The sequence below is a fragment of the Ambystoma mexicanum genome, chromosome 11, assembly GCF_040938575.1.
Source record: "Ambystoma mexicanum isolate Mex_15411 chromosome 11, UKY_AmexF1_1, whole genome shotgun sequence".
Lineage (NCBI taxonomy): Eukaryota > Metazoa > Chordata > Amphibia > Caudata > Ambystomatidae > Ambystoma > Ambystoma mexicanum.
The window spans coordinates 1,328,283,979-1,328,307,762 of NC_090934.1; the positions used below are offsets into that span (position 1 = coordinate 1,328,283,979).

The 23,784-nt window shown below is 49.1% G+C and overlaps 1 protein-coding gene across 1 annotated transcript in view; it reads right to left on the reverse strand.

Moving 5' to 3' along the window:
• The window catches only part of MYO5A (myosin VA), a 937,291-nt gene that overhangs the window by 612,374 nt on the left and 301,133 nt on the right, over nucleotides 1-23,784 (reverse strand). Inside the window, exon 3 of the mRNA XM_069624847.1 lies at nucleotides 9,154-9,325. Within this exon, the coding sequence (XP_069480948.1) occupies nucleotides 9,154-9,325 (172 nt within the window). The remainder of the gene's footprint in view (nucleotides 1-9,153; nucleotides 9,326-23,784) is intronic.

The following is a 23,784-nucleotide window of genomic DNA, read 5'->3' on the forward strand; positions in this document are numbered from 1 at the left end:
GTCACAGCAGTATGCAGGTTGGTTAATGTCGTACCAAATACGGTTGGGGGATATTGCATGTAATATGTGCTCTGTAAAGCGCATTGGATTATGGCGCTACATGAATTACACGTCAGTAGCAGCACTGTTACTACTTCTTTTCGTACACTTTAACCACCGGAGGTGGATATAAAAAGGGCAGCATCCGCTCTCGTTAAAGGGGTCAAACACCAGTGTGGGGCCAGTCAATGTTTCAAGGCAGTACACCACCAGCTATGGGCCTCACAGGAGGTAAGGTTAAGGTTCGAATTTACTGTAGTATTGTGAATGCGAATAGTACAGGGTGTTGCAGCTGATTTAAATGTGTAAATATGCACAATATTGTGCACTACCCTAAGCCTTTGATCTAAACTTACTGCGTGGCTCATATGAAAATAGGGAGCGTCACTTAATTGCGTAGAATTATAACAGTTGTATTTTACAAGAGTACAAACGATATAAATGACTGTAGCAAGCTCTTTGACAAAAGGAAGGTGGTGCCGTGTTCATGGGTGTGAAACCGTCCACTATGGCGGCTGAGATCGTTATGATAGACGGCTTGTGTAGTAGCCCGTGAGATGGGGATTTCCAGTGCTACAATCTGTTGTGGGGCTTGCGCTAGTGGAGGTCATGGTGGCTGTGCGTCATTGTAGGCGTTCTGCGCTGTGCTGGAATGATTGCAGAGTGCCGTGAGTTGTTTTCATTTGCACTGGGGTGTGTAGGGTGTCATTGCGTGCCGTACTGCCGTCGGCTCCGGCACCCGACGATATTTACAGCTGGGAATTCTTGGCTAGTGGTGCATGGGGTTGCTATTGCAGTGGGTGGTACTGCAGAGCAGGGGTCTTCCACGTTGCCTTGCCTTCTCAATGGAGAAGGATCAGGTGATTTGCAGTCCAAAATAGTGATAAATCTGCACATTACAGAGATGTCAGTCGTGGGTTTTCCAGGCACAACAAAGGAAGGCAGTGTTCGTATGCATTGCTAGGACACCATTGCAACAGTGGTTAACACGGGCGAACGGGGTTTATTTGCATCTCTTTATATTTCCAAGATGCGACTAAATGAACGTGCAGCTGGCGCGAGATTTTTCCAGCGAATTTTTCCTTCAGCATTAAGGAAATTACCGTTTGGAGGGGAAAGGGTATTCATTTGCACACGAGAGCGGTGGAGGGCATGGTGGCAAGTCATAGGCGAAACTCGACAAGCGGAAGATGCCGTGTTCATTACCCATTGCAATTGGGGGGTAACCGGTCAAGGCCCGGTTTTCTTTTGGCATTCTGGGACTTAATGGCGCCATAAGCATCAATGCATGGCTCTTCCCAAGGGATGTGGGAACGCCACTGGGCTGGGACTACAAACGGGCGCTATAAACAGTATTGAATGACGCTTTGCATTAAGTATGGGAGCGCCACGAGGCAGGTAGTACAAAGTTGCACTACAAGGATTACGGCATGCCCCTTTCCAACGTGTGGGGGAGCGCCACGAGGCAGGGAGGATGAAAGGGTGTTGTAAGCAGTATGACTGCCTCTCTTTGATTGGGAATGGGAGCACCACGAGGCAAGATGGTGGCGCGACATGGGCACAACTGTTGCATTTGGTGGATAAGTATTTTGGCAGGACATAAGAGCGGAATTGACAAATCCAGGGGTAGGTATGAGGGGGCAGAGTTGCGCAAGTTGACGCCACACTTTAGGTGAGGATCGGGCAACTGCAACGCACCTATACACAAGTCGTTTCAGGGGCACCTTTGCAGCTCCAGGGATTACTGAGCTTATGTTAAGAAATATGTATTTTAACATTATATCGCTGGCAGCAGCATGCTATGGTAGTACTGGCAGGCGTGTAGCCCTCTTATGTTATGATAGAACATTGGTAACGCACCGGTATGCAAATGTTTTAAGGCACAGTGTTGCGCACAGTGGCGAATGGCTATTTGTTTCTCCGGGTTGAATGCTAACGAGGGGGAGGGGGGGAGTTGTTTGTCACTAGGAGGAGGCAGATTGTGCATCTGGAAGATTTTTCTTTATTCGGCAATAATGTGCAGTATCACTACTGGTTCACGTAGGGCAGGGTATACGCCAGGAGGGATGAGGAATAAATTGTGGTCACGGGCGATTTGCCAATCAAACGACTACTTGGCTTGGGCTAACCTAGGCGTAAAATAGGCAGGAAATGGGCTGGATCATTCAACAAGCGGCAGGTAGTAAAGTGAGCTGGGGCAGGGGCCCGACCCCACGGGTTCAGGTTGGACATGGAATCGCGGGAAGGCTGCCCTGGGTTAAAGGAGGCTAGCTGCCTTGCAGGTCTCCAGACCGCGTGGGGCATTGGTGCAACTTATGCAGCTGCATTATAGCAGGCTGGTAATTCATTCCACGGGGGGACGCCTTACCCAGGAAGAAGTATTGCGATTGCGGCTTGAGAGGGTGAGTGCCGGTAGGGGGCTGGCAGTACCCACAAGGTTATAATTGGCCCTTGGTTACATGCAGCGGTGGCAGGAGTGTATCAGGAAGCATCAGTTGCCTGGGAATAGGACCATGCAGGTAAGAACCGATCAAAGTATAATGCACCCCCTGCACAGGCATATACGTAGGGCAGTACAGTTGGAATGGCCAGTTAGCCCAAGGTTTTCTTGATACAGGTTGTGTGCCGACAAGGAAGTATAATGCCATGGTTTCATTTGAACGAGGGGTGATATTACAGTTTGGGCTGGGACAGTCCGGTGGGCCAATGGACGGTTCTCAAACTGGGTTGTGGTAGGTTATTGTTCTGGCCCCATTTCCTCAGGGGAAGAGGACATCAGCAACATTGGGGTCCCACAATTTTGCGAACTACCGTCATGGGAGACGGGCGAGCAGTGCAGTGTTCTGGCAGGCGTCCGTAAAGGATTATTTTAGGTGCACAGCCAGGTTTCAATTTGTATTAGGGCCACTTTTATTTGGCCGGCGGGGCAATCCGCTAGCAGTGAACTGATTGTGTGCGGCCAGGGGAAATACAGAAGGCTGCAGCCGTTGGTTTAACATGTTTAATTTCGGCAGCGGAGATACTACTAGATGGGGACAGTTTTAAACCTCAGCGCTTTCCAGCGCAACTGCACAATAGATGGAAGGGTGAGGTGGACTGTGGTGGGCCCAGTTGGGTACACAGCGGTTCAAATTGCTGCCGGGGTCAAGTCCTAATAAGTAAAGTGGGGGGACTCCTCAACAAACAATGGGATTTGGACATCGCCAGTAATAAGCGGGTCAAGGTCTAATAGTGTTTGGAAACACGGAAGGGTGTGCATTTTTAACTCCTAGGAAAGTCATGTCATGTCTAACGGCAGGGGCGTCTGGTTGTAACAACAAGGGCCCAGCTTCCCCCAAAAAATGTAACGGCGCTCTCCCCGCCCACGGACACCTGCAAGGGCAGGGTAGGCTCAGGCACAAAGAGGGGGAGAGTGGGGCCTACTACGGACTTGGTGCAACGGAATAGGGGGAAGCAGGTAACTCCTGCAAAGGCAGGCAGAGGTGTCCCGGAGCATGCCCGTCCTGGTTAAGGCGGAACAGGAGGGAAAGGGACAGAGGCAGAAGTGTCCCAGAGCAGGCCCGCCCTGGTTAAGGTGGAGCAGGATGGAAAGGGGACAGAGGAGGAAGTGTCCCAGAGCAGGCACAAGCTCTCTTTGCAGGAAATATCAGCACAGCTGGGTGTAACAGAGATCATGGGGTCAGAGGTGATTCCCAGGGCAGAATTGAGTGGCACGGGGTGCCGGGGCTGAAATGGGCACAGCTGCCGGGGCAGGTGGGCAGATTGCTAGGGAAACAGCAGAAGCCGGACGTATTGGTCAGACAATTGGGAGGTAGCGACCTGACAAGCCTGGGAAAGGGGGCTCTGAGGTTGGAAATGATGGTCTCTCTACAGGAGCTGGCAGGTCAACTGGGAGGAACAGACATCATGTGGTCAGAGATAATTCCAAGGCCAGAATGGAGGGGCGCAGATAATCACGCAGCCGGGGAGAGGTCCAGACGAAAGCTAAAGGGTACAATGGCAAAATTCTGCAGGGGCAGGGCTTTTGGCCAGATCAGGCACGGCTTGAATAATTTAAATTCCCCAGATTATTTTCTGAAAGATGGGGTAAATTTGTCACCACTGGGGTTGGAACTATTCTTCTGGAAACTTTGCTCAAAAACCCTAGAAATGTAATGAAGGCAGCAGGGAGGAGCCACGGTGGGCGGTAACCCACCTGTGGCGTGGCGGTGTTTGGGCAACCAAACACAAGAGACAGACTCCGGATGAGCCAGGAGAAAGCTGGAACGGTCTTCGTTCTTCCCGGACCAGTGCCCCTTGGGAGCCTAAACAGCATGGGCGTCTGGGGGAACAACAAGGGCTCAGCTTGCCCAAAGGAAACGGCACTCTCCCCGCCCACAAACACCTGCATGGGCAGGCGAGGCTCAGGCGCAGGGGGTTGGGAGAGTTAGGCCTATGATGGACTTTTGGAAGGAAAGGGGGAAGCAGGTTTTTGGACACGGAGCAGTCGCCACATCATTATTTCCACTAATGTGTGCAGTGTGTTTTTATGATATTGTGGAAAATAAATCTGCAGCCTTTTTATGCCAAAAAACAAAGCAAGACTCATGTGACACTTTCTGGGGGGAAAAGAGGAATGAGTTATTGCTATGTAATGGGTCCAAAATGGACGGATGCACGGGTTATGACAGTGACGACGGAGAATCCAAAAATGGAGGAGGCACCCCGATAACCCGGGCGGTGTCCTCCCCCTAAGATCCCTCCTCCTCCTCAGGATGGAGGGGAGGTACCCGCCGAAGTGGGGGAAAGCCCGCAAAAAAGGAAACCGCGCGACAAAAGAAGGAAAAAGCCTGCAAAGGGCTACAATGGAAGGGGACGGGGCCATCCCCCCTTTATAGCAGGCGGGCTCCCCACTGTAGGCAGCATCCAGCCTTGGCAGGGGGACGCCCGCCTGCCAACAGAGGACTTTGTTTTACACCCACCCACCCTAAAAACAGGACAAGCAAGGAGGCCTGATCGTCGACGTCGCAGGATGATAGGCGGTGTGGCGGTGTTTGGGCAACTAAACACAAGAGACAGACTCCGGATGAGCCAGGAGAAAGCTGGAAGGGTCTTCGCTCTTCCCGGACCAGCGCCCCTTGGGAGCCTAAACGGCAGGGGCGTCTGGAGGAACAACAAGGGCTCAGCTTCCCCCAAGGAAAAGGCACTCTCCCCGCCCACGAACACCTGCATGGGCAGGCGAGGCTCAGGCGCAAAGGGTTGGGAGAGTTGGGCCTATGATGGACTTTTCGAAGGAAAGGGGGAAGCATGTTTTTGGACATGGAGCAGTCGCCGCATCTTCTGTATTATTTCTACTAATGTGTGCAGTGTGTTTTTATGATATTGTGGAAAATAAATCTGCAGCCTTTTTATGCCAAAAAACAAAGCAAGACTCATGTGACACTTTGTGGGGGAAAAAGAGGAATTAGTTATTGCTATGTAATGGGTCCAAAATGGACGGATGCACGGGTTATGACTGTGCCACAGAGACTGGCTTTGAAATCTGTTTACAGCAAGCGATGTTATATCAATTAGAGCAAACGCCTGTTTTGAATTAACATGCCAAGATTCACAGACAAAACTGCACAAATGTGATCATATACAGTTTATAGGAAGGATAAGTGCTGGAAATATGATTGGGTGGTGGTTGTGGGGACGTGTTGGGGAGGGGCGGTAATTGGTGGGCTGCAATGTGTTAGTCCCTCTTTTATGTTGTTGGTCGTCCCGGTTTTTTGTTTAGAAAATCTGGTCACACTAGGCATTTCCCTGGAGACGGGCAATAATGCGTGATATAGGATGCTGAAAGGACCAACGGTTTCTCTCAATACTTCCTTTTAATCCACCTCCGGGATGATACTTTGCTGGCATATCCTAAACTCATGCAAAGCAGGTCCAGCTAACAACTGGGCATGTGTCGACAGTCTCAGACTGCGACGCCTCAGGTTTTTCAGTACAGAAATTAAACAGTTAATTCCTCTCTGCATCTGCCCCATTCAGGTCCATTCAATGTCAAGGCACCTACAGTATATGAGCCTCAGAACTCCTGAATGCCTGGGTGGGTTCAGCCAATAAAGGCCGTCAGCGAGTGCACGTGACCAGGGCTCGAACTTCTACACAAGACCCTCTCAGTTAAAAAAGGAAAGGAATCACATTTGAATTTTCAAACACATACTCCATCATCGATGCCATGTCAAATTCCCAGACTATGGTAACTCCCTGCACGGTGGGAGCTACCAAAAAGGGTCCTACCACTGCTTACCAAGCAAGATGGGAAGCATACATCATGCATGGTTTTATCGTTCACGCGTTTTATCAGAGGACTTTGCATAAAAATTGAAATACCTACTTTGAAGACAAGTTATTGGGCATTACGGACTGCAGCGGATTGAGATTTGCTTTTATTTAACAAGCGTATGAAAGGAAGTGCTTCATGCTGGTTTAAATGGGAGATCCTAGCAAAATTGTTGCACACTGTGTGGTGCCTCGACATTATGGTACACTTATTTCCATGTAAAATGGCAGTGAGCGTGGTATTGATAGCGGAGGCACTGCAGAGCGAGCTACCTCTTGGCGCTGGTCATCTCCGCTGTGAAGCAAGGGGGCGACAAGCCAGTTTTAAGGGTTTGCGCCAGTTTCAGGTTGACCTAGGTGGTTATGGAAAGGGGTTGGGCCCCGGACCATGAAGGAGTGCCCACCACACATGATTTAATTCAAGGCTTGATTGGAGATTTTCATAGTGTGGAAGATGGTGTTTTGCCCTTGATATGATATGGCATTAGTACAGCAGCTATACACAAGTGTTTCAAGGCGCGAAGAGGCAAGGAAGGGGGCACAGAGGGCGGACAGAGACAACGATCTTACTAGGCCAAGTAACATTGAGATCTCGCAAGTGCGGGGGAGGGGGAGATGGGGGGGGGGGGGGGGAGTGCCAGGGGAAAGGTGAGGGGGGCAGTGCTGTACATGGGATTAAAACAATAACAAGAAGTGCGGCCAACAGGTGTCGGGTGCAAGGGTAAGTGCAGACAGCAGGTATCCAAAAGTGCAGGTAGGGGGACTGTAGGGTTACAGATACAGACCCAAGTGCAAGGGTTGCCGGGAGGCAGTGCAGGTGTGTAACTGGGCGGGCAGGGACCTGGCCCCGAAATCAGAGGGTAGCCAGGTGACCAGTGCAGTATCACACGAAATCAGCAGGGGAGAGGAAGAGAGAAGGCAGAAGCAAAGAGGAAGGTCTTGAGGTGCTTTCAGAAGTAGAGATGGTTTTCCTCAGAGAGGCAGGGAGGCTGTTCCAGAAGGACTTAATCCTGGCCCTTTCGGAACGGCTGGATCTGGGCACAGAGTATCTTGTAGCCATCAGGGAGGAGAGTGTCAAAGCTCGTGACAGAGCTGGCCGTTAACCTTCTCTCAGAGAGACCAAAGACATCGAGATCAAGTTCTTCCAGGAGGCGACAGATGTCAGAGGAGTGTTTGACAGCTCAGCAAGAGTTGAGAGTGGCAATATGGAGACTATGGACTGTAGGGGATTGACTAGAAATAAGAGGCTCCAGGAAGTAGGGTGACTCTGTAATAGCAATCCTAAAAACTACCAACAGACAAGTCTTCGAGAAGGGGTCTCCTGGTGCAGCCACCAGTGACCCGCCAAGACCTCTTATGTGCCTCTCAGTGGAGTTTTGCACTTTTTAAAAACACAATTGTATAATTCTGTACGGCCAAAATTGGTAAGTCATTCATAAGAGAAGGATTTATGTTCTCAAAATCTAAAGCCCACTAGTCCTCTAAAAACGACTGCACTGCTGTGGTGGTAGAGGGCAGGGTTCAGATTTGAAATGGTTCCAGTGCCAGTACCGAAGGGAGTTACTGCAAAGAAAACAATCTTATTGACTGATGCAAAAACCAGACAGTCCACCCAGAAGAAAGAATGGTTTCTCAGGATCAAGGTATCTGGAAAACACTGTATACAGTCCAAAGTCTTATTGTCCAAATTGACTCCCAGTGAAATTGCTGCTGCCTAGAAGGACGGCTTTTTGAGAGAACACATTCTGGCTGGATGACATTTAGCTGTTGACTTCTCAAGCAAGATGATAGTAGTGAGCTAATTTAAGGCGATTGCTACTCAGAAACAGCAGATTAGAAATATAAAATCAACTCTCATTCACTATTTGGATTTCAGGTTAAGGCTATCACCAAGGCGCTGCATGGTCATTCAAACAATCTGGTCCGGGTTCTTCTATGACCACAGTAGGAGCAGAAAGCTCTCCTTGTGCAAGCAATCACAGCATTAAGTATGCTTTACTGCAAAGCAGCTTATACAGCCCTTCAGTCCGTCACAAATCACTTACTAATCGCCAAAATGAAGCAATTGGGGTAACATGCAGGTGAATGGCCCAGGACTACACATCCACTTATGCCATAAATTATGCTAGTTCAATATTCAGTAGGCAACAGAAATACACGCCATCGGACGCCTGAGCAATGGCTAATGGGTCTAGAGCTCCAAACATAGTAAAGTAATGAGGTCTCATGATATCCAATTTACTGCGCATGAATCCTCTTGTGCTACGTGTCAGACCTATAACGTTTCTTTCTGTGAACTCCAAAAAGATAGGGCTTATAGCTGCTCAGGGTGAAGTCCTCTGATCAAGACTTGGGCATGTGAAATTTTTATCTCTAAAGAACATTATTTCAAAATCCTAAATATTTTCAGGAGTGTTGGCTATTATGCTTATTTATATTTATGTATTGCTTGGTATGTGTTATTCATAGGGTAGTAATGTTTATGTGTACACTGTTCCATAGCATGCAAATGATGCCACACTACAAAGTGTCTTATACAGCATGTGGCCCTTTTAGTGATATTTCACGAAAAAGCTACAGTTATTCCGTTTTAAATGGATCCTTTGCTTCAGGAAAATAGGCCTGGATCAGGCGAGTACATGTTGTAAAAAGTAAGTAAATGCCACAGTAATAATGTCATTCATTAAGTACTGAATATCAATACAGACTATTCCCTCATCACAAATTGTAACGCAACGAAGAGACATTTTCTGACCAGAGAATTGCTTAAGGTTTTGTTACAACTGTCAATACCGAAGGACTTACCACAATAAGTATAAATAAGTTTGGACTCAATGAAGCGAACTTTGAGATTATGCAGGACTGCAGGTTCGTGAAGGTAGCTGAGTGCTGTGAGATCATTTTCACCAACAAGGATGTCCGGGTTGCGTAAATGGGGCAGTTCCTTGGTCTTGGGATCGAGGCGATATTCCAAATCCTTGAAAAGAAGAATTAGTGAAAGTCAAAGTAGATCAGAAACATAGTTGAAAACTTTGAGGTTACCCGTCTAGTTTAGTTAAGCATTTGCTGCATTGTATATAGTCCTGCAAATTTGCAATAGCTTTATAACACACACTCCTCTTATCATCATGGCCCATTCCATTTTATTTTACTTTTTTTGTTCTTGTAGAGGCTTGTGCCACCATGGCAGCTTCAACGCACTAAGTTATATGGAGAGATGGAGAGAGCTTGGTAGTGTATGTGGAACAGATGAATGGTTGTTCACAGGCTGTAAGCTGGCTGCAATTAAGTGCCATTCTCTCGTGGATCTATCATTTCTAAATAACCCCAACTCAACTCAACAAGCCCAAAGAATACAGATAGGTCACTTTAATGACCATTAGGTTTGAATGCATCTGTTCTCAGACAGTACTTCCATGATTTATACATAGCCAACCCAGCCTCTTCTGGTGGCCAGAACTAGGGAGCAGAGACGGACTGGACCTTTCCTTAAAGTACGATCTGTGAAGTAGTGCCATTTATAAATGCTGGTCAAAAATCACATGTGTACTCTGCCTCCCCACACTATGGCCAAGTGGCACAGCACTATGGCTGGCAGAAAAGACCAAGGTAAAGGACCTTTGGTAGTTGTTCATTCTTTGCCTGTTGTAACATCTGTGAGAAGAGAGGGAGTACATGATACACTGCCATGCTAGTGAATGTAGAGTATTTGTGGAGAGTCCAATTAGAGAGGCAGAAGTGTGGAGGGCGAATAGACTGACACAGGGCCACTAAGCATCCGTGGTAACAGGGAGAGACCCCTGGCAAAGCAAAGTAGAGCAGAGCAGCACAGAGCAAGTAAGAGCAGGAAGAGAGGCCAACAATTTGGCCTAGAACAAGTCCGACGTGTGGACCCAACCAGATGAGTGCATTGTGATGCATGGAGCAGGTGATGGCCCAAACTAGGGCAGGTGGGAAAGAATGTGTAAGGAGTGCCAATGCTTGAGAGAAAGAACAGTGTGGGACCCGGAGTAGAAAAGAGACAAGTGGGAATACCACCCAAGGGGAACAACACCGACAAGACATGCAACAACATGGAGTACGAGTTGTTACAGCGCATCGAGAAAGCCCCACTGACAAGGCACACTGCATGCCAACGCACAGAGTACACATTTCTAGAGTGCACTGTGAAAAAGACATTGAAGGATGTGAGAAGTCAGAAATGAGAGGCAGACATAAAGTTTTTATTTTAATAAAGATAATGAAAATATTAAAAGGGTTGCATAAGGGCCTCTCTGTCCCCATCTTAAAGGGAGTCTCCCTAGCGAGGAAACTAAAGATCAGTCTGTCGCCAAACTTATAAACTGTCCTTTTGTCCACTAATCTGACCCTCACACTAGAACTGAACTAAGGGTACAAGGAAATGTCTCTGACCTATGTTTGAGAAAAAGTGTTCATAATTAAAGCAAATAGATAACTACAGCAGAAAGTATTTTCAAAGGAGCAATCCATGCATCCAGAGGGTGTTTCCCTTCACCTGGATATTTAGGTAGGATGGCAAAAAGTGTTTTTTTATAACAGTTTTTTGAGGATGGCAAAAGTGTCTCTTTCAAACAGCAGTTCCTTTGGTTCTTTAGACTTGGTTCAGAAAGTTATTGTGCAAACACTATGTTCAAGAACGTTTAGCTCTTCCAAGGTTTCCTAACACCGAGCTTTCTTTGCACTCTTTGGTATCTTGAAGGATTACCTGATGGGCTCCTCCATCAGGAATTCTCCTGTGAGCTCTTCACGTCTCCTGGTATACCCCTCTGCCAGTTATTTTGATCTCAACATAAAAAGGTCTGTGTTCAACTTCACAACTTCAAATGCCTGGTTACATCTATCCACCAAGATTTCTTCCATGTGCTTTTCCAGAGTCTCTCGTATACTCCTCTACCATGGGTTTTGCAAAAAGGTAAGTTGCTTTCTACAACTTTAATGGAACTCCTGGTTCCTGCCAGGAATCCTTAAGTAGGTTCTTCATATACCCTGGTATACTCTCCTGCCAGGTATCTTGTCCCAATGTCTTACTTCCATATAATTTGAGAGGATTGCCCGGTATACTCCCCTTCCAGGAATCCCTTTCTGGGAACATGCAGATCATCCAGTCTACTTCTCTGCCACGTATACCCACCACCCCCAAATGTTCACTGCCTGATGTGCTCCTTTCACCAGAGCTACTACTTCACTGCGCTTCTAATTTATTTGCTTGACTTGATCCAACTTTCCCCGCATTGACATCTAATACATGGGGACTTGTTCAAGTTCTGCCTTTGTGCTTTATTTGGTCGGTATTCAAATATTCTTATTTTATTTATTTGCTTACACACCTGTCGGTACACCCGGGTTCCCTAATGGCTCTGCCCAGACTCACCGGTATTTTGCAGCGTTCCTGACCCATGGCATTTTGCTGCGATAAAGCTTCCTCTCTGGGACAGCCTCCCTCACACTGCTGACTTTACTCCAGCGGTACCTGCAGCTCCGCGCTCACCCGCCAGCTTCTCTCCACGACTGGGACAGAAGACTGCTGTTTCTCGGCACAACTGTACCTCTGGTAGCTCTGCTGTTGTGCTCCGACGGTCCTTCAAAAGGTGCTTGCTGCGTCTCACCTGGCCTCGTGCCATGCTGGGATGTAACCCTGGCGGTTGCGATCTGCTGTCTGAAAGTACCTGCTCTCTTGATTTCCTCCAGCACAGTCCTTTCCCGTACTGCCTACTTCTCCGGCTCTGCCGGCATGTCAAGTGCTGATACCATTTTTAAATGTCCTGGGCACTCGTGATTCACCAAAACAACTAGTCCGCATATTCAACTTTGTGTTTCTTTCAATCTGCGCCAATTACTTCCTCCTCTACCTCATCTCAGCCCTTGAGGCTTCATGGGAGTTGAAGTCCATATTATTTTTAGGATTTCTAAAGTGATGTTTAGGATTTTTACTTAGAAAAACATTAGGAATATGAGATGTTAGGTGTGTGTTATGCGTTTGTGAGGGATGAATGGTATTTTGTCTAGAGTGATTTGCAGGAAGGGGTTTCAATGGGAGGGATTTGTATTGTGGCAATTATGAGGTCTTCTCTAGAAAGGAAAGAATACCCTGTCCCTCCAGGTGGGGTCACCACCTTCCCCAGACAGCCGTCTCCTCCAATGTGATCCTCACTCATAGTACCACCCGAGGGTCAGGATAAGGCAGCGGCTGCCATTCCCTGGCCACATGGGAGGAGATCCTTGCCAGGGAATCGGTGATGAATCAGGAATCACCATAACGATCACAAAACATGCAGGATCTGGAGTCAGAAATTCTCCAGTAATCTTGAAACAAAATGCATTGTAGAAACACAATGCATGCATCAATAGGAAGTCCCGATTCCTAAATCATCATCAGAAAGAGTCCTTAAAGGAATACAGTGCATGCCAGAGGTAGGCATCAACACTTCTTCCGACTAAGACCGGTGGCACAGAAGCCGGTAACGTGTGGACCCAAAACTATTTCGTTAAACTTTATTTCTGTGGTCCTGTGTTAATTAACTCGAATAATGCATCAATGCATAACAGCCAAACAAGAATCCATTGATCTGCTTGAGTTACCTAGGTGTTTTTACTGCATTCAGAGGTAGCTGTTGCAGCAACATGGTAGCACAATATTTCCAAAAGAGTGTTGTAAATTAAGGTTATGTACAGTAGGTTCTTCCTGCAAAGGCTTCTTAGTACCAAACATCTGGGGAGCAGACAAACCGCTAGCCCTACTTATAGTGTGTATGGGTCAAGTGATCTTGCTGCCTTCAAACATGTTCTATTACTTTAGGAATGATTATTAATGTAGGATGCCCCAATTCAACGCCTTACCCCAGTCTTTTAAACATGAATTAGTGTCAATCCCACTCCCGTTCACCCGCCTGTTGCAAAATCCTGGAATCAGAGTATTGAGAGTGAATTCAAAACGAATTCGGTCCTCCTGGAACAGTCCTAACTTCTCCCTGGGAATGTCAAGAGCCTCGAGACTGCGCGTCAAAGTCCTGTGATCCTTCGCGACTTGATTTACAACCATCTACTGCAAGTCCTAGATCTAGAGCCAGGAAGCATTCTGCCTAAAATTAATTGATCAAAGACGGCTGGCATTTCCTACATCACAAGATCTCATCTCTCGGGTTGGATCTCCCATTAAACTGATTCCTCACTGCCACCATGTTGTCCATCTAGATGTGGCTGCAACATTGGACTCTGCTCCAGGCCGACATTTGATTGAAAACTAGCCCAGTTGGTGGGTTGATCTAGTTCCTCCGTGGCCATATCCCAAAGTTGAAATCGGCCAAGACCATGCTTTCTTTCCGGATCGACTGCTCTCTGATCAATCATACCTCATTTGTTTAAGGGGACATACAATTGGAGGGGGCTTTCCGAACAAACAATTGGGGATTGCACTTTAAGCTGCTGTAGCAAGATTTTGGCCAGCTGGGGCACAAGGACAGGCATTCATATGAGGGGGGCCTCCCAGCTCTCAAATAAGACTCTAGGAGGGGTTTCTCAGTAATTTTCAAGAGATAAAAAATGTCAAAGGGTTGGATCAAATATCCAGGAAGAGGAGCAACATTAAGGGTGGCACAGGGGCCTTGGAAAAAAAACAACAAATGCACATTATCAGAATGGACTGAATAACCGGAGAACCTCTTGGGGCAGAGTTGTGGGTAAATAGATTAAAAGGGGCAAAACAGGGTCCTATGTCAATAGTTGCAGAACTACAGCAATAGCCATCAAATTCTTAGATGGTTATACGTACAGAGCACGGACGTGTGGATATCTGTCTTTTTAGATCGTTTGGAAGAGGCTTTGAAATTATTCTGGTTGTAGCAAGATATATGTTACGCAAAGGGGGAATGCTTGGCTTGTAATGAAATGCCTGGCCTGAGCTAGTAAATACATGGAGAAATAGGTGAATCAGGAGCTTGTGGGAAGGGGCGGGGAAATCCATCACATCAGTGTCTCGGCCATCACATACCCAGACTTGAAGCCTCTACTTGAACTGCATTGCAGTACCATTTTACTAAACTTGCTTCAGCACATTTTGAACTTTGTGCTCAGAGGCAAACAAGTCAGAATGATGGCCTTCTGACTTAAGGTTTCTTGAGTGTCTTTGGATAAGGAGGATTCCTGTGCAATCTCCAACAAATGAGAACTTGCTTAATCACACCAATGGGCTCTATTTCACTGGAATCACTTGCCTTGAAGCTGCATCAATAAAGATGGACGAAGTGAGGGCAGCATCAGGAATGAAGGACAGTTCTTTTGAAATAGGTTCTTTTGGTGAACATGGTCAGTCCACAACAATCTTGGGGACCTTGGAAACAGACTATGGCATTGGGTACCCTCCGAGTGGTCAGAAATGAGAGGTGAACACAAAGATGTAATATTTTCAACATCGGACATCTTTATTAACCAAAGAGGGTTGGATGAAGGCCTTTCTGTCCCTATCCTAAAGAGTTTCCATACCTAGAACTAAAACTAAAGATCAATCTGTGCCTCATTCTTAAACATATAAAATGTCCATGTGTACAAGACATACTACTCGGACATAAAATGAACACCAAAAGTGCAAGGAAATGTATCTTGCTTATATTAGGCAAAACATTGTAAGTTACTCACTGTAGTGACTAACGTACTCTTAGTCCATAGTCCCCTTTCCTCCATACTGTATGGGCGTCCCTTCCAAGGGACGGGAGACAGAACCTTTTTCACCAGAAAAAAAACCTTCTTCCCCTTTAAATTTAGAGGTGCCCCGAGTGCGTGGGCATGCATGTTGGCCAGAAGCGGCTTGTGCTGGCCCTTGTACGCTTCTTTGATGGCAGAGACCATCCAGCGGGATACGAAAGCCTTTGAGGCCCCGATAGCCTGGCCTCGAGCCGCCGAAAGTGACGAACAGGGCGCCGGACTTGCGGAAGCCCTTAGTCCTGTACAAGTAGAATTTCAGGGCACGCCTGACATCTAGGCAGTGCAGCACTCTCTGTACTTCGTCCTTGGGAAAGAACGTCGGAAGGACTATTTCCTCGTTTAAGTGAAATGCAGATGGAACCATGGGCAGAAATGCCGGGTGCGTCCGCATGACTACCTTGTCCCTGTGAAAGGTGATATATGGTTCAGAGGCGACCAGCGCCTGAATCTCGCTAACTCTGCGAGCCGAGGTAAGACCGACTAGTAAGGCCATCTTGATGGTGACCAGCCTAATGCCCACGGACGCCATTGGCCCTAATGGTTTGTGCGCCAGGGCGCCCAAGACTATATTGAGGTCCCACACTGGGAGCAGTCTCTTGACGGGCGGGAAGAGACTTGCAAGACCGGTCAGGTGTTTGACGACAGGGTTGTAGGAGGAAAAATGTGCCTTCCTCTGAGTTCCTATAAGCCCCAATGGCTGCGATGTATGTACAGCAGGTGTCGACCTGTAAGCCCGAATGAGCGAGGCGCACCGAAAAGGAGAGCATGTCATCCAGATTGCAGGCCAAAGGGTCAATTCCCTTGGAGTCTGCCCAGAGGCAGAACCTGGTCCATTTGCTCTTATACTGGGCCCTGGTAGCTTTGCTCCTGGCGCCCTGTATGATCTCCAGATTGGCCTGTGAGAGGCTAAGGTGCAGAAGTGTTACCTGCTCAGGTACCGCGCCAGGGAAACTGAGGGCTAGTTTCCCCAGCGCAGGTGGATGATCCTGCCCCCTGCTGCACCAGAAGATGTGCTGGGCCCGTCGGGAGGTGTATCAGGGGCACCTCCGAGAGGCTGAGGAGCTCCGAAAACCATGGTATGGCCGGCGACCATGGAGCAATTAGAATGATGAGGAGTCGGTGCGACTCCTTGATCTTGCAAAGTACCCTGTGGATCAGGGGAGTGGGCGGAAAGGCATAGGCCTTCATGCCGGTCCACTGGAGGTGAAATGCGTTGCCCAGAGAGCCGGAGCCCAGACCCTGCCAGGATGCGAACTGGGGACACTTCCTGTTGTGCCAGATGGCAAAGAGATCCACTTGGGGGGGGGACCCCACCTGTTGAAGATCTCCTGAATAGCGAGGTTGTTTAGCTGCCACTCGTAATTGTCCATTCCCAGCCTGCTGAGCCTGTCCCCCTCCAGGTTGGATTCCTCCGGGAGGTGGACTGCCGAGAGGTAAATTTCATTTTCCAAGGCCCATTCCCGCATGCTGATCGCCAGTCTGCACAGAGGAGGGGATTTGGTGCCTCCCTCCTTGTTGATGTAGTACATGCTACTCGAGTTGTGTGTCTGGATGAGGACAACCTTGCCCTTAAGAAATGGTAGGAATGCTCCGAGCCCTAGCCAGATGACCTTCAGATCCAACCAATTGATGTGGTGTTCCTGCTCCTGTCGAGTCCAGGTACCGTGGACCGAGAGATCGTCAAGGATGGCTCCCCAGCCTTCGAGCGAGGAGTCTGTGGTGATGGTGGCCTTCGGAGAAGGTGGCCGGAACGGCTTGCCCGTCCATAGGTTGCAGTCCCTGGACCACCAAGCTAGGACCGGGTGGAGAGATGGAGGAACGTTGATCATTTCGGATTGAGAGCCCTGCTCCTGACTCCTTGAGGCCGCGAAGTGCAGCTGAATCCTTCTCATCTTTAGTCTCGTGTGTGGGACGACTAGCAGAAGTGCCGCTAGTAGACCCAGGAGATGTTGATACCATCAAGCCGAGGTCACCTCTCTGCTGAGGAAGTGGACAGTGGCCCTCTTGATGGCCGAGATCTTGTCTTCCGACAGGAAGAACAGACCTTCTCAGAGCACATATCCCAAATGAGTCCCAGGAATGTCAGTCTGCATAGGGAGCAGCTGTGACTTCTTGAGGTTGTGCGAGAAGCCCAGGTCGTGCAGTGTGTTCATAAGGGCATGGGAGGAGTGGTGAACCGCCTCCAGAGATGTAGCCCTGATGAGCCAGTCATCGAGGTATGGATAGATGTGGAGGCCCTGCTCTCGGAGGAGGGCTGCTACCACACTCATGAGTCTGGTAAAGACCCTGGGGGCTGAGTTGAGGCCAAACGGGAGGACCATGTATTGGAAATGTTAGCCCATGATCCTGAACCATAGGAAAGAATGATGGGGCTGCCAAATCGGGATGTGTAGTTACGCGGCCTTCAGGTCTAGGGAGCACATCCAGTCTCCCTTGTCCAATATCTCCGCTAAGAAAGCTGGCGTAATGATCTTGAATTTTTGCAGGGGTAAGGAGAGGTTGAGGGTGGAAAGGTCCAGCACAACTCTCAGGCCCGCCTGGTTCTTCTTCTGAATGGCAAAAATCCTGGTGTACAAGCCAAAGCCTCGCTGAGAGGCTGGAACCTCCTCCACTGCCCTGCTCTCTACGAGCGACCGGATCTCTGCCAAAAGAGTTGCTGTCCCAACCTGTGGGAGTGTAGGGGAGGAGGGAGGAGAGGCTGGGATGGGTAGGCAGTACCCGTGGATACTACGGATAGGATCCAGGGGTCCGTGAAATTCTGGCATCAGAAATGTGCATGGAGAGCAAGCTTGCACCCCCTCCGGAGACACGTGGACCCAAAGGGGCGTGTCATGCCTTCTTTCCCTCGGAGGGCGAGGTGGAGGGGGACTGAAAAAAGCCCTTACTCGCCCCCCCTTTTTGTTGTTTGCGCCAGCTCAGACGGCGAGCGGTCTGGCTGCCTGGAACTGTGTTCCTGGAAGCCGCAGAACCCTCCATATGTACAACCCTTCTCTGAGCATTGCTGAGATTGGGTGTAAGATTTGGGCGTGGACTTTGTAAGAATGGACAAAGACTTTGCCGTTTGTGAGCTGCTTTTTGTCCAGCTCTTCATCCGTAGAGGAGTGGAAGAGGGACCCCCCCCCCCCGAACGGTAGATCTAGAATGTGCTCCTCGACGTCCTGGTTGAACATCGTCGCCTGGAGCCAGGCTGTGCGCCTCATTCCCATGGTAATGCAGATGGCATGGCCCGAGGTATCGACATGCGCCACTGTGGATTCCATGAGGTCATGCACCACAAGCTTGGCCTCCGCTAGCCCCACCTTAAAGCATGATTGGCATTGGGAGTGGAGTTCCGGGAGGAAGTCCGCAATTTCCCGCCATAACCATTGGTTGGCGGCAGCCAGCATGGCATCTGCGTTGGCCTGACGCAGGTGCAAGGAGGCGTTGGAGTAGATCTTCTTGCCGTAAGCCTCCAAGATCTTCTCCTCCTTGTCTAGCTGCGCCGCAGAGGAGGCTTAGGATGACTGTGGCTTGCAGTAAAGTGATGTCGCAGCGATCACAGAGGAGTGTGGCTGAGGATGGGTTGAGAGCAAGAGTGTGTCCCCCCTCCATTTACCTGTACTTGGCGTCCAGGCATCGGTTGACCGGCAGGACTGAGTGGGGCTTGAGCCAACCATTCTTGGCCAGGAGACTACATCGGTTTGCAGTGGAATCCCTGTGTTGGCAGAGGGGCATCTTGTGAGGACTTCAGCCAGAACCCCTTCTGCTGGCGGTTCAACCTCGGGCTGAGGGAGGCCTAGGTACTCCACCGGGCCAGCAAGATGTTCATGGAAGGCCCTGGCTGAGGATGGCGTGTCCGTTTCCTCCTCGTCCGTGTCCTGCAGATCTGGAGGATCTTGTGGAGGAGGGGTAGATGGCGCTGGAGACTGGGGTACAGAGATCACAGCCGGAGGCTGAGGAGGCGGCAGAGGTTGCGGAGTTGGCTGTGGAGCCGGCGGCTGCACTGGGGTCAGGGAGCCCGATGGAGGCGTCTGTGGTGCCGCTAGCATGGCGGGGAGGACTTCCCCCGACTGCGTCCTTGATGACAACCCCTATCTGAGGAGACCTCACGAGGCTAAGGAATTTATCGAAGAGCACCTCCTCACTGGCCAAAGAGGTGGCAGGAGGTACCAACAGGGCAGCGGGGGACTGCTGGAGCTGCTGCGTACCCATTCCGTATGGACACATTAGAAAGTTACCCTGCGCATATGAAGGGTAGACTGTAAGCCATGTACCTGGTTGCGACAAGTCCCACCTTGACACTCCATCGAATTTGTGGAATGGCGTCAGACGGGTGCTCCTGTCTGGCGCAGCACCCATTTTGTCGAGCTGCCTGCAACTTGCCTGCAATGTGCTGCCCAGCCTGCTGGGTCTGGCCTCGTCCAAGACTCCCGCGTGTGGATCACGAGACCTACCCCTGCTCCTCGGGTCTCAGCCCGGTAGGTGTGACACCCTCGACCCAGGGGTCGGTAGAGCTGCGTTTAGGCACCCCTTCAGACGTATTGCCGGTGTCGGGCGTAGCCCCTCGGCCATTGCGCTGGTAAAAGGGCGTAGTCCCTCGGGTGTAGACCCGGTACAAGTACATTCCGGTCCCTCGACACTGCGTCCGGGAGGATCCGAGGATCCGAGGACCCCTCGACCCAAAGGTCAGTAGCTGTTGCAGCCTCAGTGGAAGAACCTGGCCGGTCCCTCCCGTGTGGGAGAGTCCCTGGGAAGTAGTCTCCCTTGCAGGGTGCACTGGAAAATATCGGCCCTACCTTGGACCTGGGACGATGCTTCTCGAAGTTCTTGAGATACTCTGGAGGCGACTTCTGGAAGAGCTCCCTCCACCTGGCTAGTCTGTTTTTCAGCACCTTCGAGGACAGCGAGTCACACGCTGAACATGATTGCCAACCGTGGTCTGGGCCAAGGCAACGTAGGCAGAGGGCGTGGGAGTCTGAAGTTGGGAAGAGCCCGTTGCAGGATGGACACCTGCTGAACCCTGTAGAAGTCGACATGCGCCGGGGAGGAGCACGACGTCTGAGGACAGAGTACCTGAATGATAGAAAAGGCACAAAAAAAAAAGGCAAAGAGAAGTAGTATCCACGTGTGGAATTATACGGCTGAAGCCAAACCTAGGAGCGTTGGTGAATTCCACCCGTTCCTGTCAACGCGGAAAAGGGGACTGAGGTGTGGCGCCGGCAGGCGGCGTCAGGGCAGTGCATGCTCCCTGGGCCGCGCCCCTGCATGCCTCTAAATTTAAAGGGGAAGAAGGTTTTTTCTGGTGAAAAAGGTTTTGTCTCCCGTCTCTTGGAAGAGACGCCCATACAGTATGGAGGAAAGGGGACAGGGCGTAAGAGTAGTGTTGACAACTGAGGCAAGTAGACAAATCCAGCAGAAACAGTCTTTTCCAAGGCGGACTCCTTGGATACAGAGAGTGATGACCCTTCCCCCTGATTATTTGGGTATGATCGAAAAGATTACTCTTTCAAATAACAGTTCCTTAAGGATAGCAAAAGTGTTGTTCACATTAGAAACAGCAAGAGTGTCTATTCCAAACAAAAACTCCATAAGTATGGCAAAGTGGCTCTTTCAAACAATAGTTCTTTTAAGATGGCAAAAGTATCTCCGGTGTACTTCACCATATAACTTTGAAAAACACAAGCTTCTTTATACAACTTTGATGGACCTCCATACTACCCTTTCAGGACTTCCACTCACTCGGCCTTAGAGCTCTTCTGGTATACTCTCCCGCCAGGTATTTTGCTTCCCAATGTTCACTGTCTGGTGTATTCCTTTTACCAGGACTACTTCTAGTGTTCACTGTCCTTTAATTCAACACAGTTTTACTAAGTCACTGTGTTTTCACATCATTTGCTTGAGGGGCTACTTGTTCCAACTTTCCCCACATTGATATCCCATGAATGGGGAATTGTTCAAATTCTTGTTTTTTACTTCACTTGGCGGTATTCAAAATAGTTTAATTGCTCCCAGGCCTGTTGGTACACCCCAGGGTCCCCAATGGCTCTGGGTAGATTCACCAGTGTACCGAAGCATTCCGACCCACGGCACACTGCTTTGGTAAAGCTCCCGCTCGGGGACGGTCTCCCCTGCACAACTCTCTGCAGCTCTCCAGGCAGCTCCACGCTCACTCGTCTGCATGGCCACTGTCGCTCTGAACAACAGTGTTCCCTGTAGTTTCACTGTTGCTGCCGGTCTTCCAACAGTGCTTTCCTGGTACTTGCAGAATCCCCACCAGCCTCGCGCCACACAGTATGAAATGCCTGTGAGCAGCGGTGTAGAAGTGCCTGCTTCCTCCAGCGCAGTCCTTCTCCGCACTGCGCCTTGCTTCAGCTCTCCCCCATCCCCCATTCCCTGGGGGTCAAATGGATTTCAGATTAAACGGTATCAGGAAAAAATTTCCCCATAGATAATGTAGCCGGGAAAAGCCATTGGCGCGACATTATATATGGTGACATTATGTATGGGGACGGGTTGCGGTGATGTCCCCTATTCCCATTTTTTTTAAAAAGCAGGGGTTGTGGGCATGTCCCCAGCATGTTCAATGTAATAATGTCTCCACAAAAAACAGCGACTGTCATTTTTTGTCAGGGGACTCTTTTGCAGGGACATTATTACATGAAACCGATTAAACTACCTGGGAATATAGAAATTCGACCTACCCCATTGGAACAGTGTTATACAACTTCTTGAAAATTAGCTGTATATTTTGTAGTTAGTTTGATGTTCAATGGGAGCCATACAGACACACCTGGCAGTACAGGCTCCAATAATCAGCAATGTAGCATGTGATGAAAGCAAGGTACCAAAGAGCCACATAGATGTCGCTCTACTCTCTAGCCTCAGGCTGCGCAGCCAACTGCACCCGAGAACTGAGGAGCAACACCCCAGTTCCTCCATGCGTATACTAGAGCCAGGACACCAGAGTACACAGACAGTGAGATGGGTAAAACAGAATTGTGGTTACTCCATATCCCTCCACATCCTATCACTATAGACTACCTCTTGTTCTTCCTCGATGGCGCCAGTTCTGTGCCTTGGCCTCTTCTTCTGAACACACAGGTGCCGTACTGTAGTCCGTTCTTGATATCCCACACTGCAATGACTGCCAGTAGAACTCATCCAGCAATGCTTAAACACTGGAACTGAAGCCACCACAACCATGCCGAGCACCAGGCTCTCCCCTCGCCAATGATGGAAGCCTGAACAAGAATGGGCTGCAGCAATTTGTACAGCTACATGGCTACCCACATATCTCATACCCCAACTGCCAATGAGGTTAAATGTTTCGCATATCTAACAGAGGCACCTTTTCCGCATAACACAGGCCTTTCTAAAGAGGTTGTATTTACAAGCTCTGATCCCTTAAAGTTATGCAATGATGGCGTCCAGGGAAAACATGTGGTCTTATTTCACTGTGAAAGTAGTGTTTGTCAAGTATAAACCCCAAAACATCTACTAGGAGTTTCTCCTAAATAATCATGCAGTATTCAACAAGTAGTATTTGCTGTTGGCTTACTTAAACAAAACAATATCAGGAATGCTACACCAACTGTTGCTAGGCAGATAGGGTGACGTGGTTGTTGATTGCGGTACAAAAATCGTGTGGATCATTGGACGATTTACAATCAAGTGCGGACGTGACTGGCTTAAGGAATCTTGTGAAGCACCATGGCAGAAACAGACTGGTAAGAACACTTCAGAACGCTCACAACTGGCGTTTTCACTTGAAGTGAAAAACATTGGCGAATTTTGTTGCGATTAATGTTAAAGCATCATTTGAATCTATTCTTGTTCTGCAATCCCCGGCGAGATATCACATCTCTTAAAGTATAGAGCACTTCCTACTTGGTGTGTCTAGACTGTACGCAAGCATTCCCCAGCTGAAGAATGAACACTGGCCACCGTCCTCTTTTCCAGGTTGTTTATGAACATCTTTGGATGGATGGTCCAAAGCAGCATAGCACATTTCCAAAAGCGATTGCGTATCTTCGAATGTGTCAGCTGTCATCAATCTTCAACAGCCAGAATCCCACAGAATTTGATCTGGAAATATGGAAAATTCACGGGTCCTCTATCATCACCTGGCAATTGTCAAAGAAATGCAGCGCCCAATCTTCTCTACTCCTCCCAATTGATACGGACCACTATCATCATCTCCCACCAAGACGCCATGCCCCCCCTAAAGACAGTCTTCTACCAGATCGTAAAGGCTATGGAAGGTTGCAGGTAGTGGACATTTTTAAAAGCACCTTATTAAGTAATGCCCTTCAGTGCTGTGACTGAAGGTGGCCCACCCGCTAGTCCCCGGGATCTCTCATCCAGGTGGCCAGGACACGGCCATTGCTTTTGGATTCAGTTTCTGGGGTAGACCTATGTGCGGCAGGATCACCTAGGTGAGGGGTCTTCAGGGAGTGGGACGCCAGATGGCGAGAGGCGGTATCCCCTTCCCTGTAACACCTTTCTCCCATCCAACTGGGATACTTCGGAACTCAAACCCCCGCACCCCCTTCACAACACAAACACTTTCTCACGGACAGCTCGATATGACAGAAAATGGACTAACACCCACCTGACATGGCCCAATACGAGTCAGGCAGGGTCAGGCAATTACTGACCATCACACACACCTGACTTCCATTACATTTCACCACACGTATAAAAGGCGGAGCACGAGAGCACACTCCGAGCGAGGCAAAG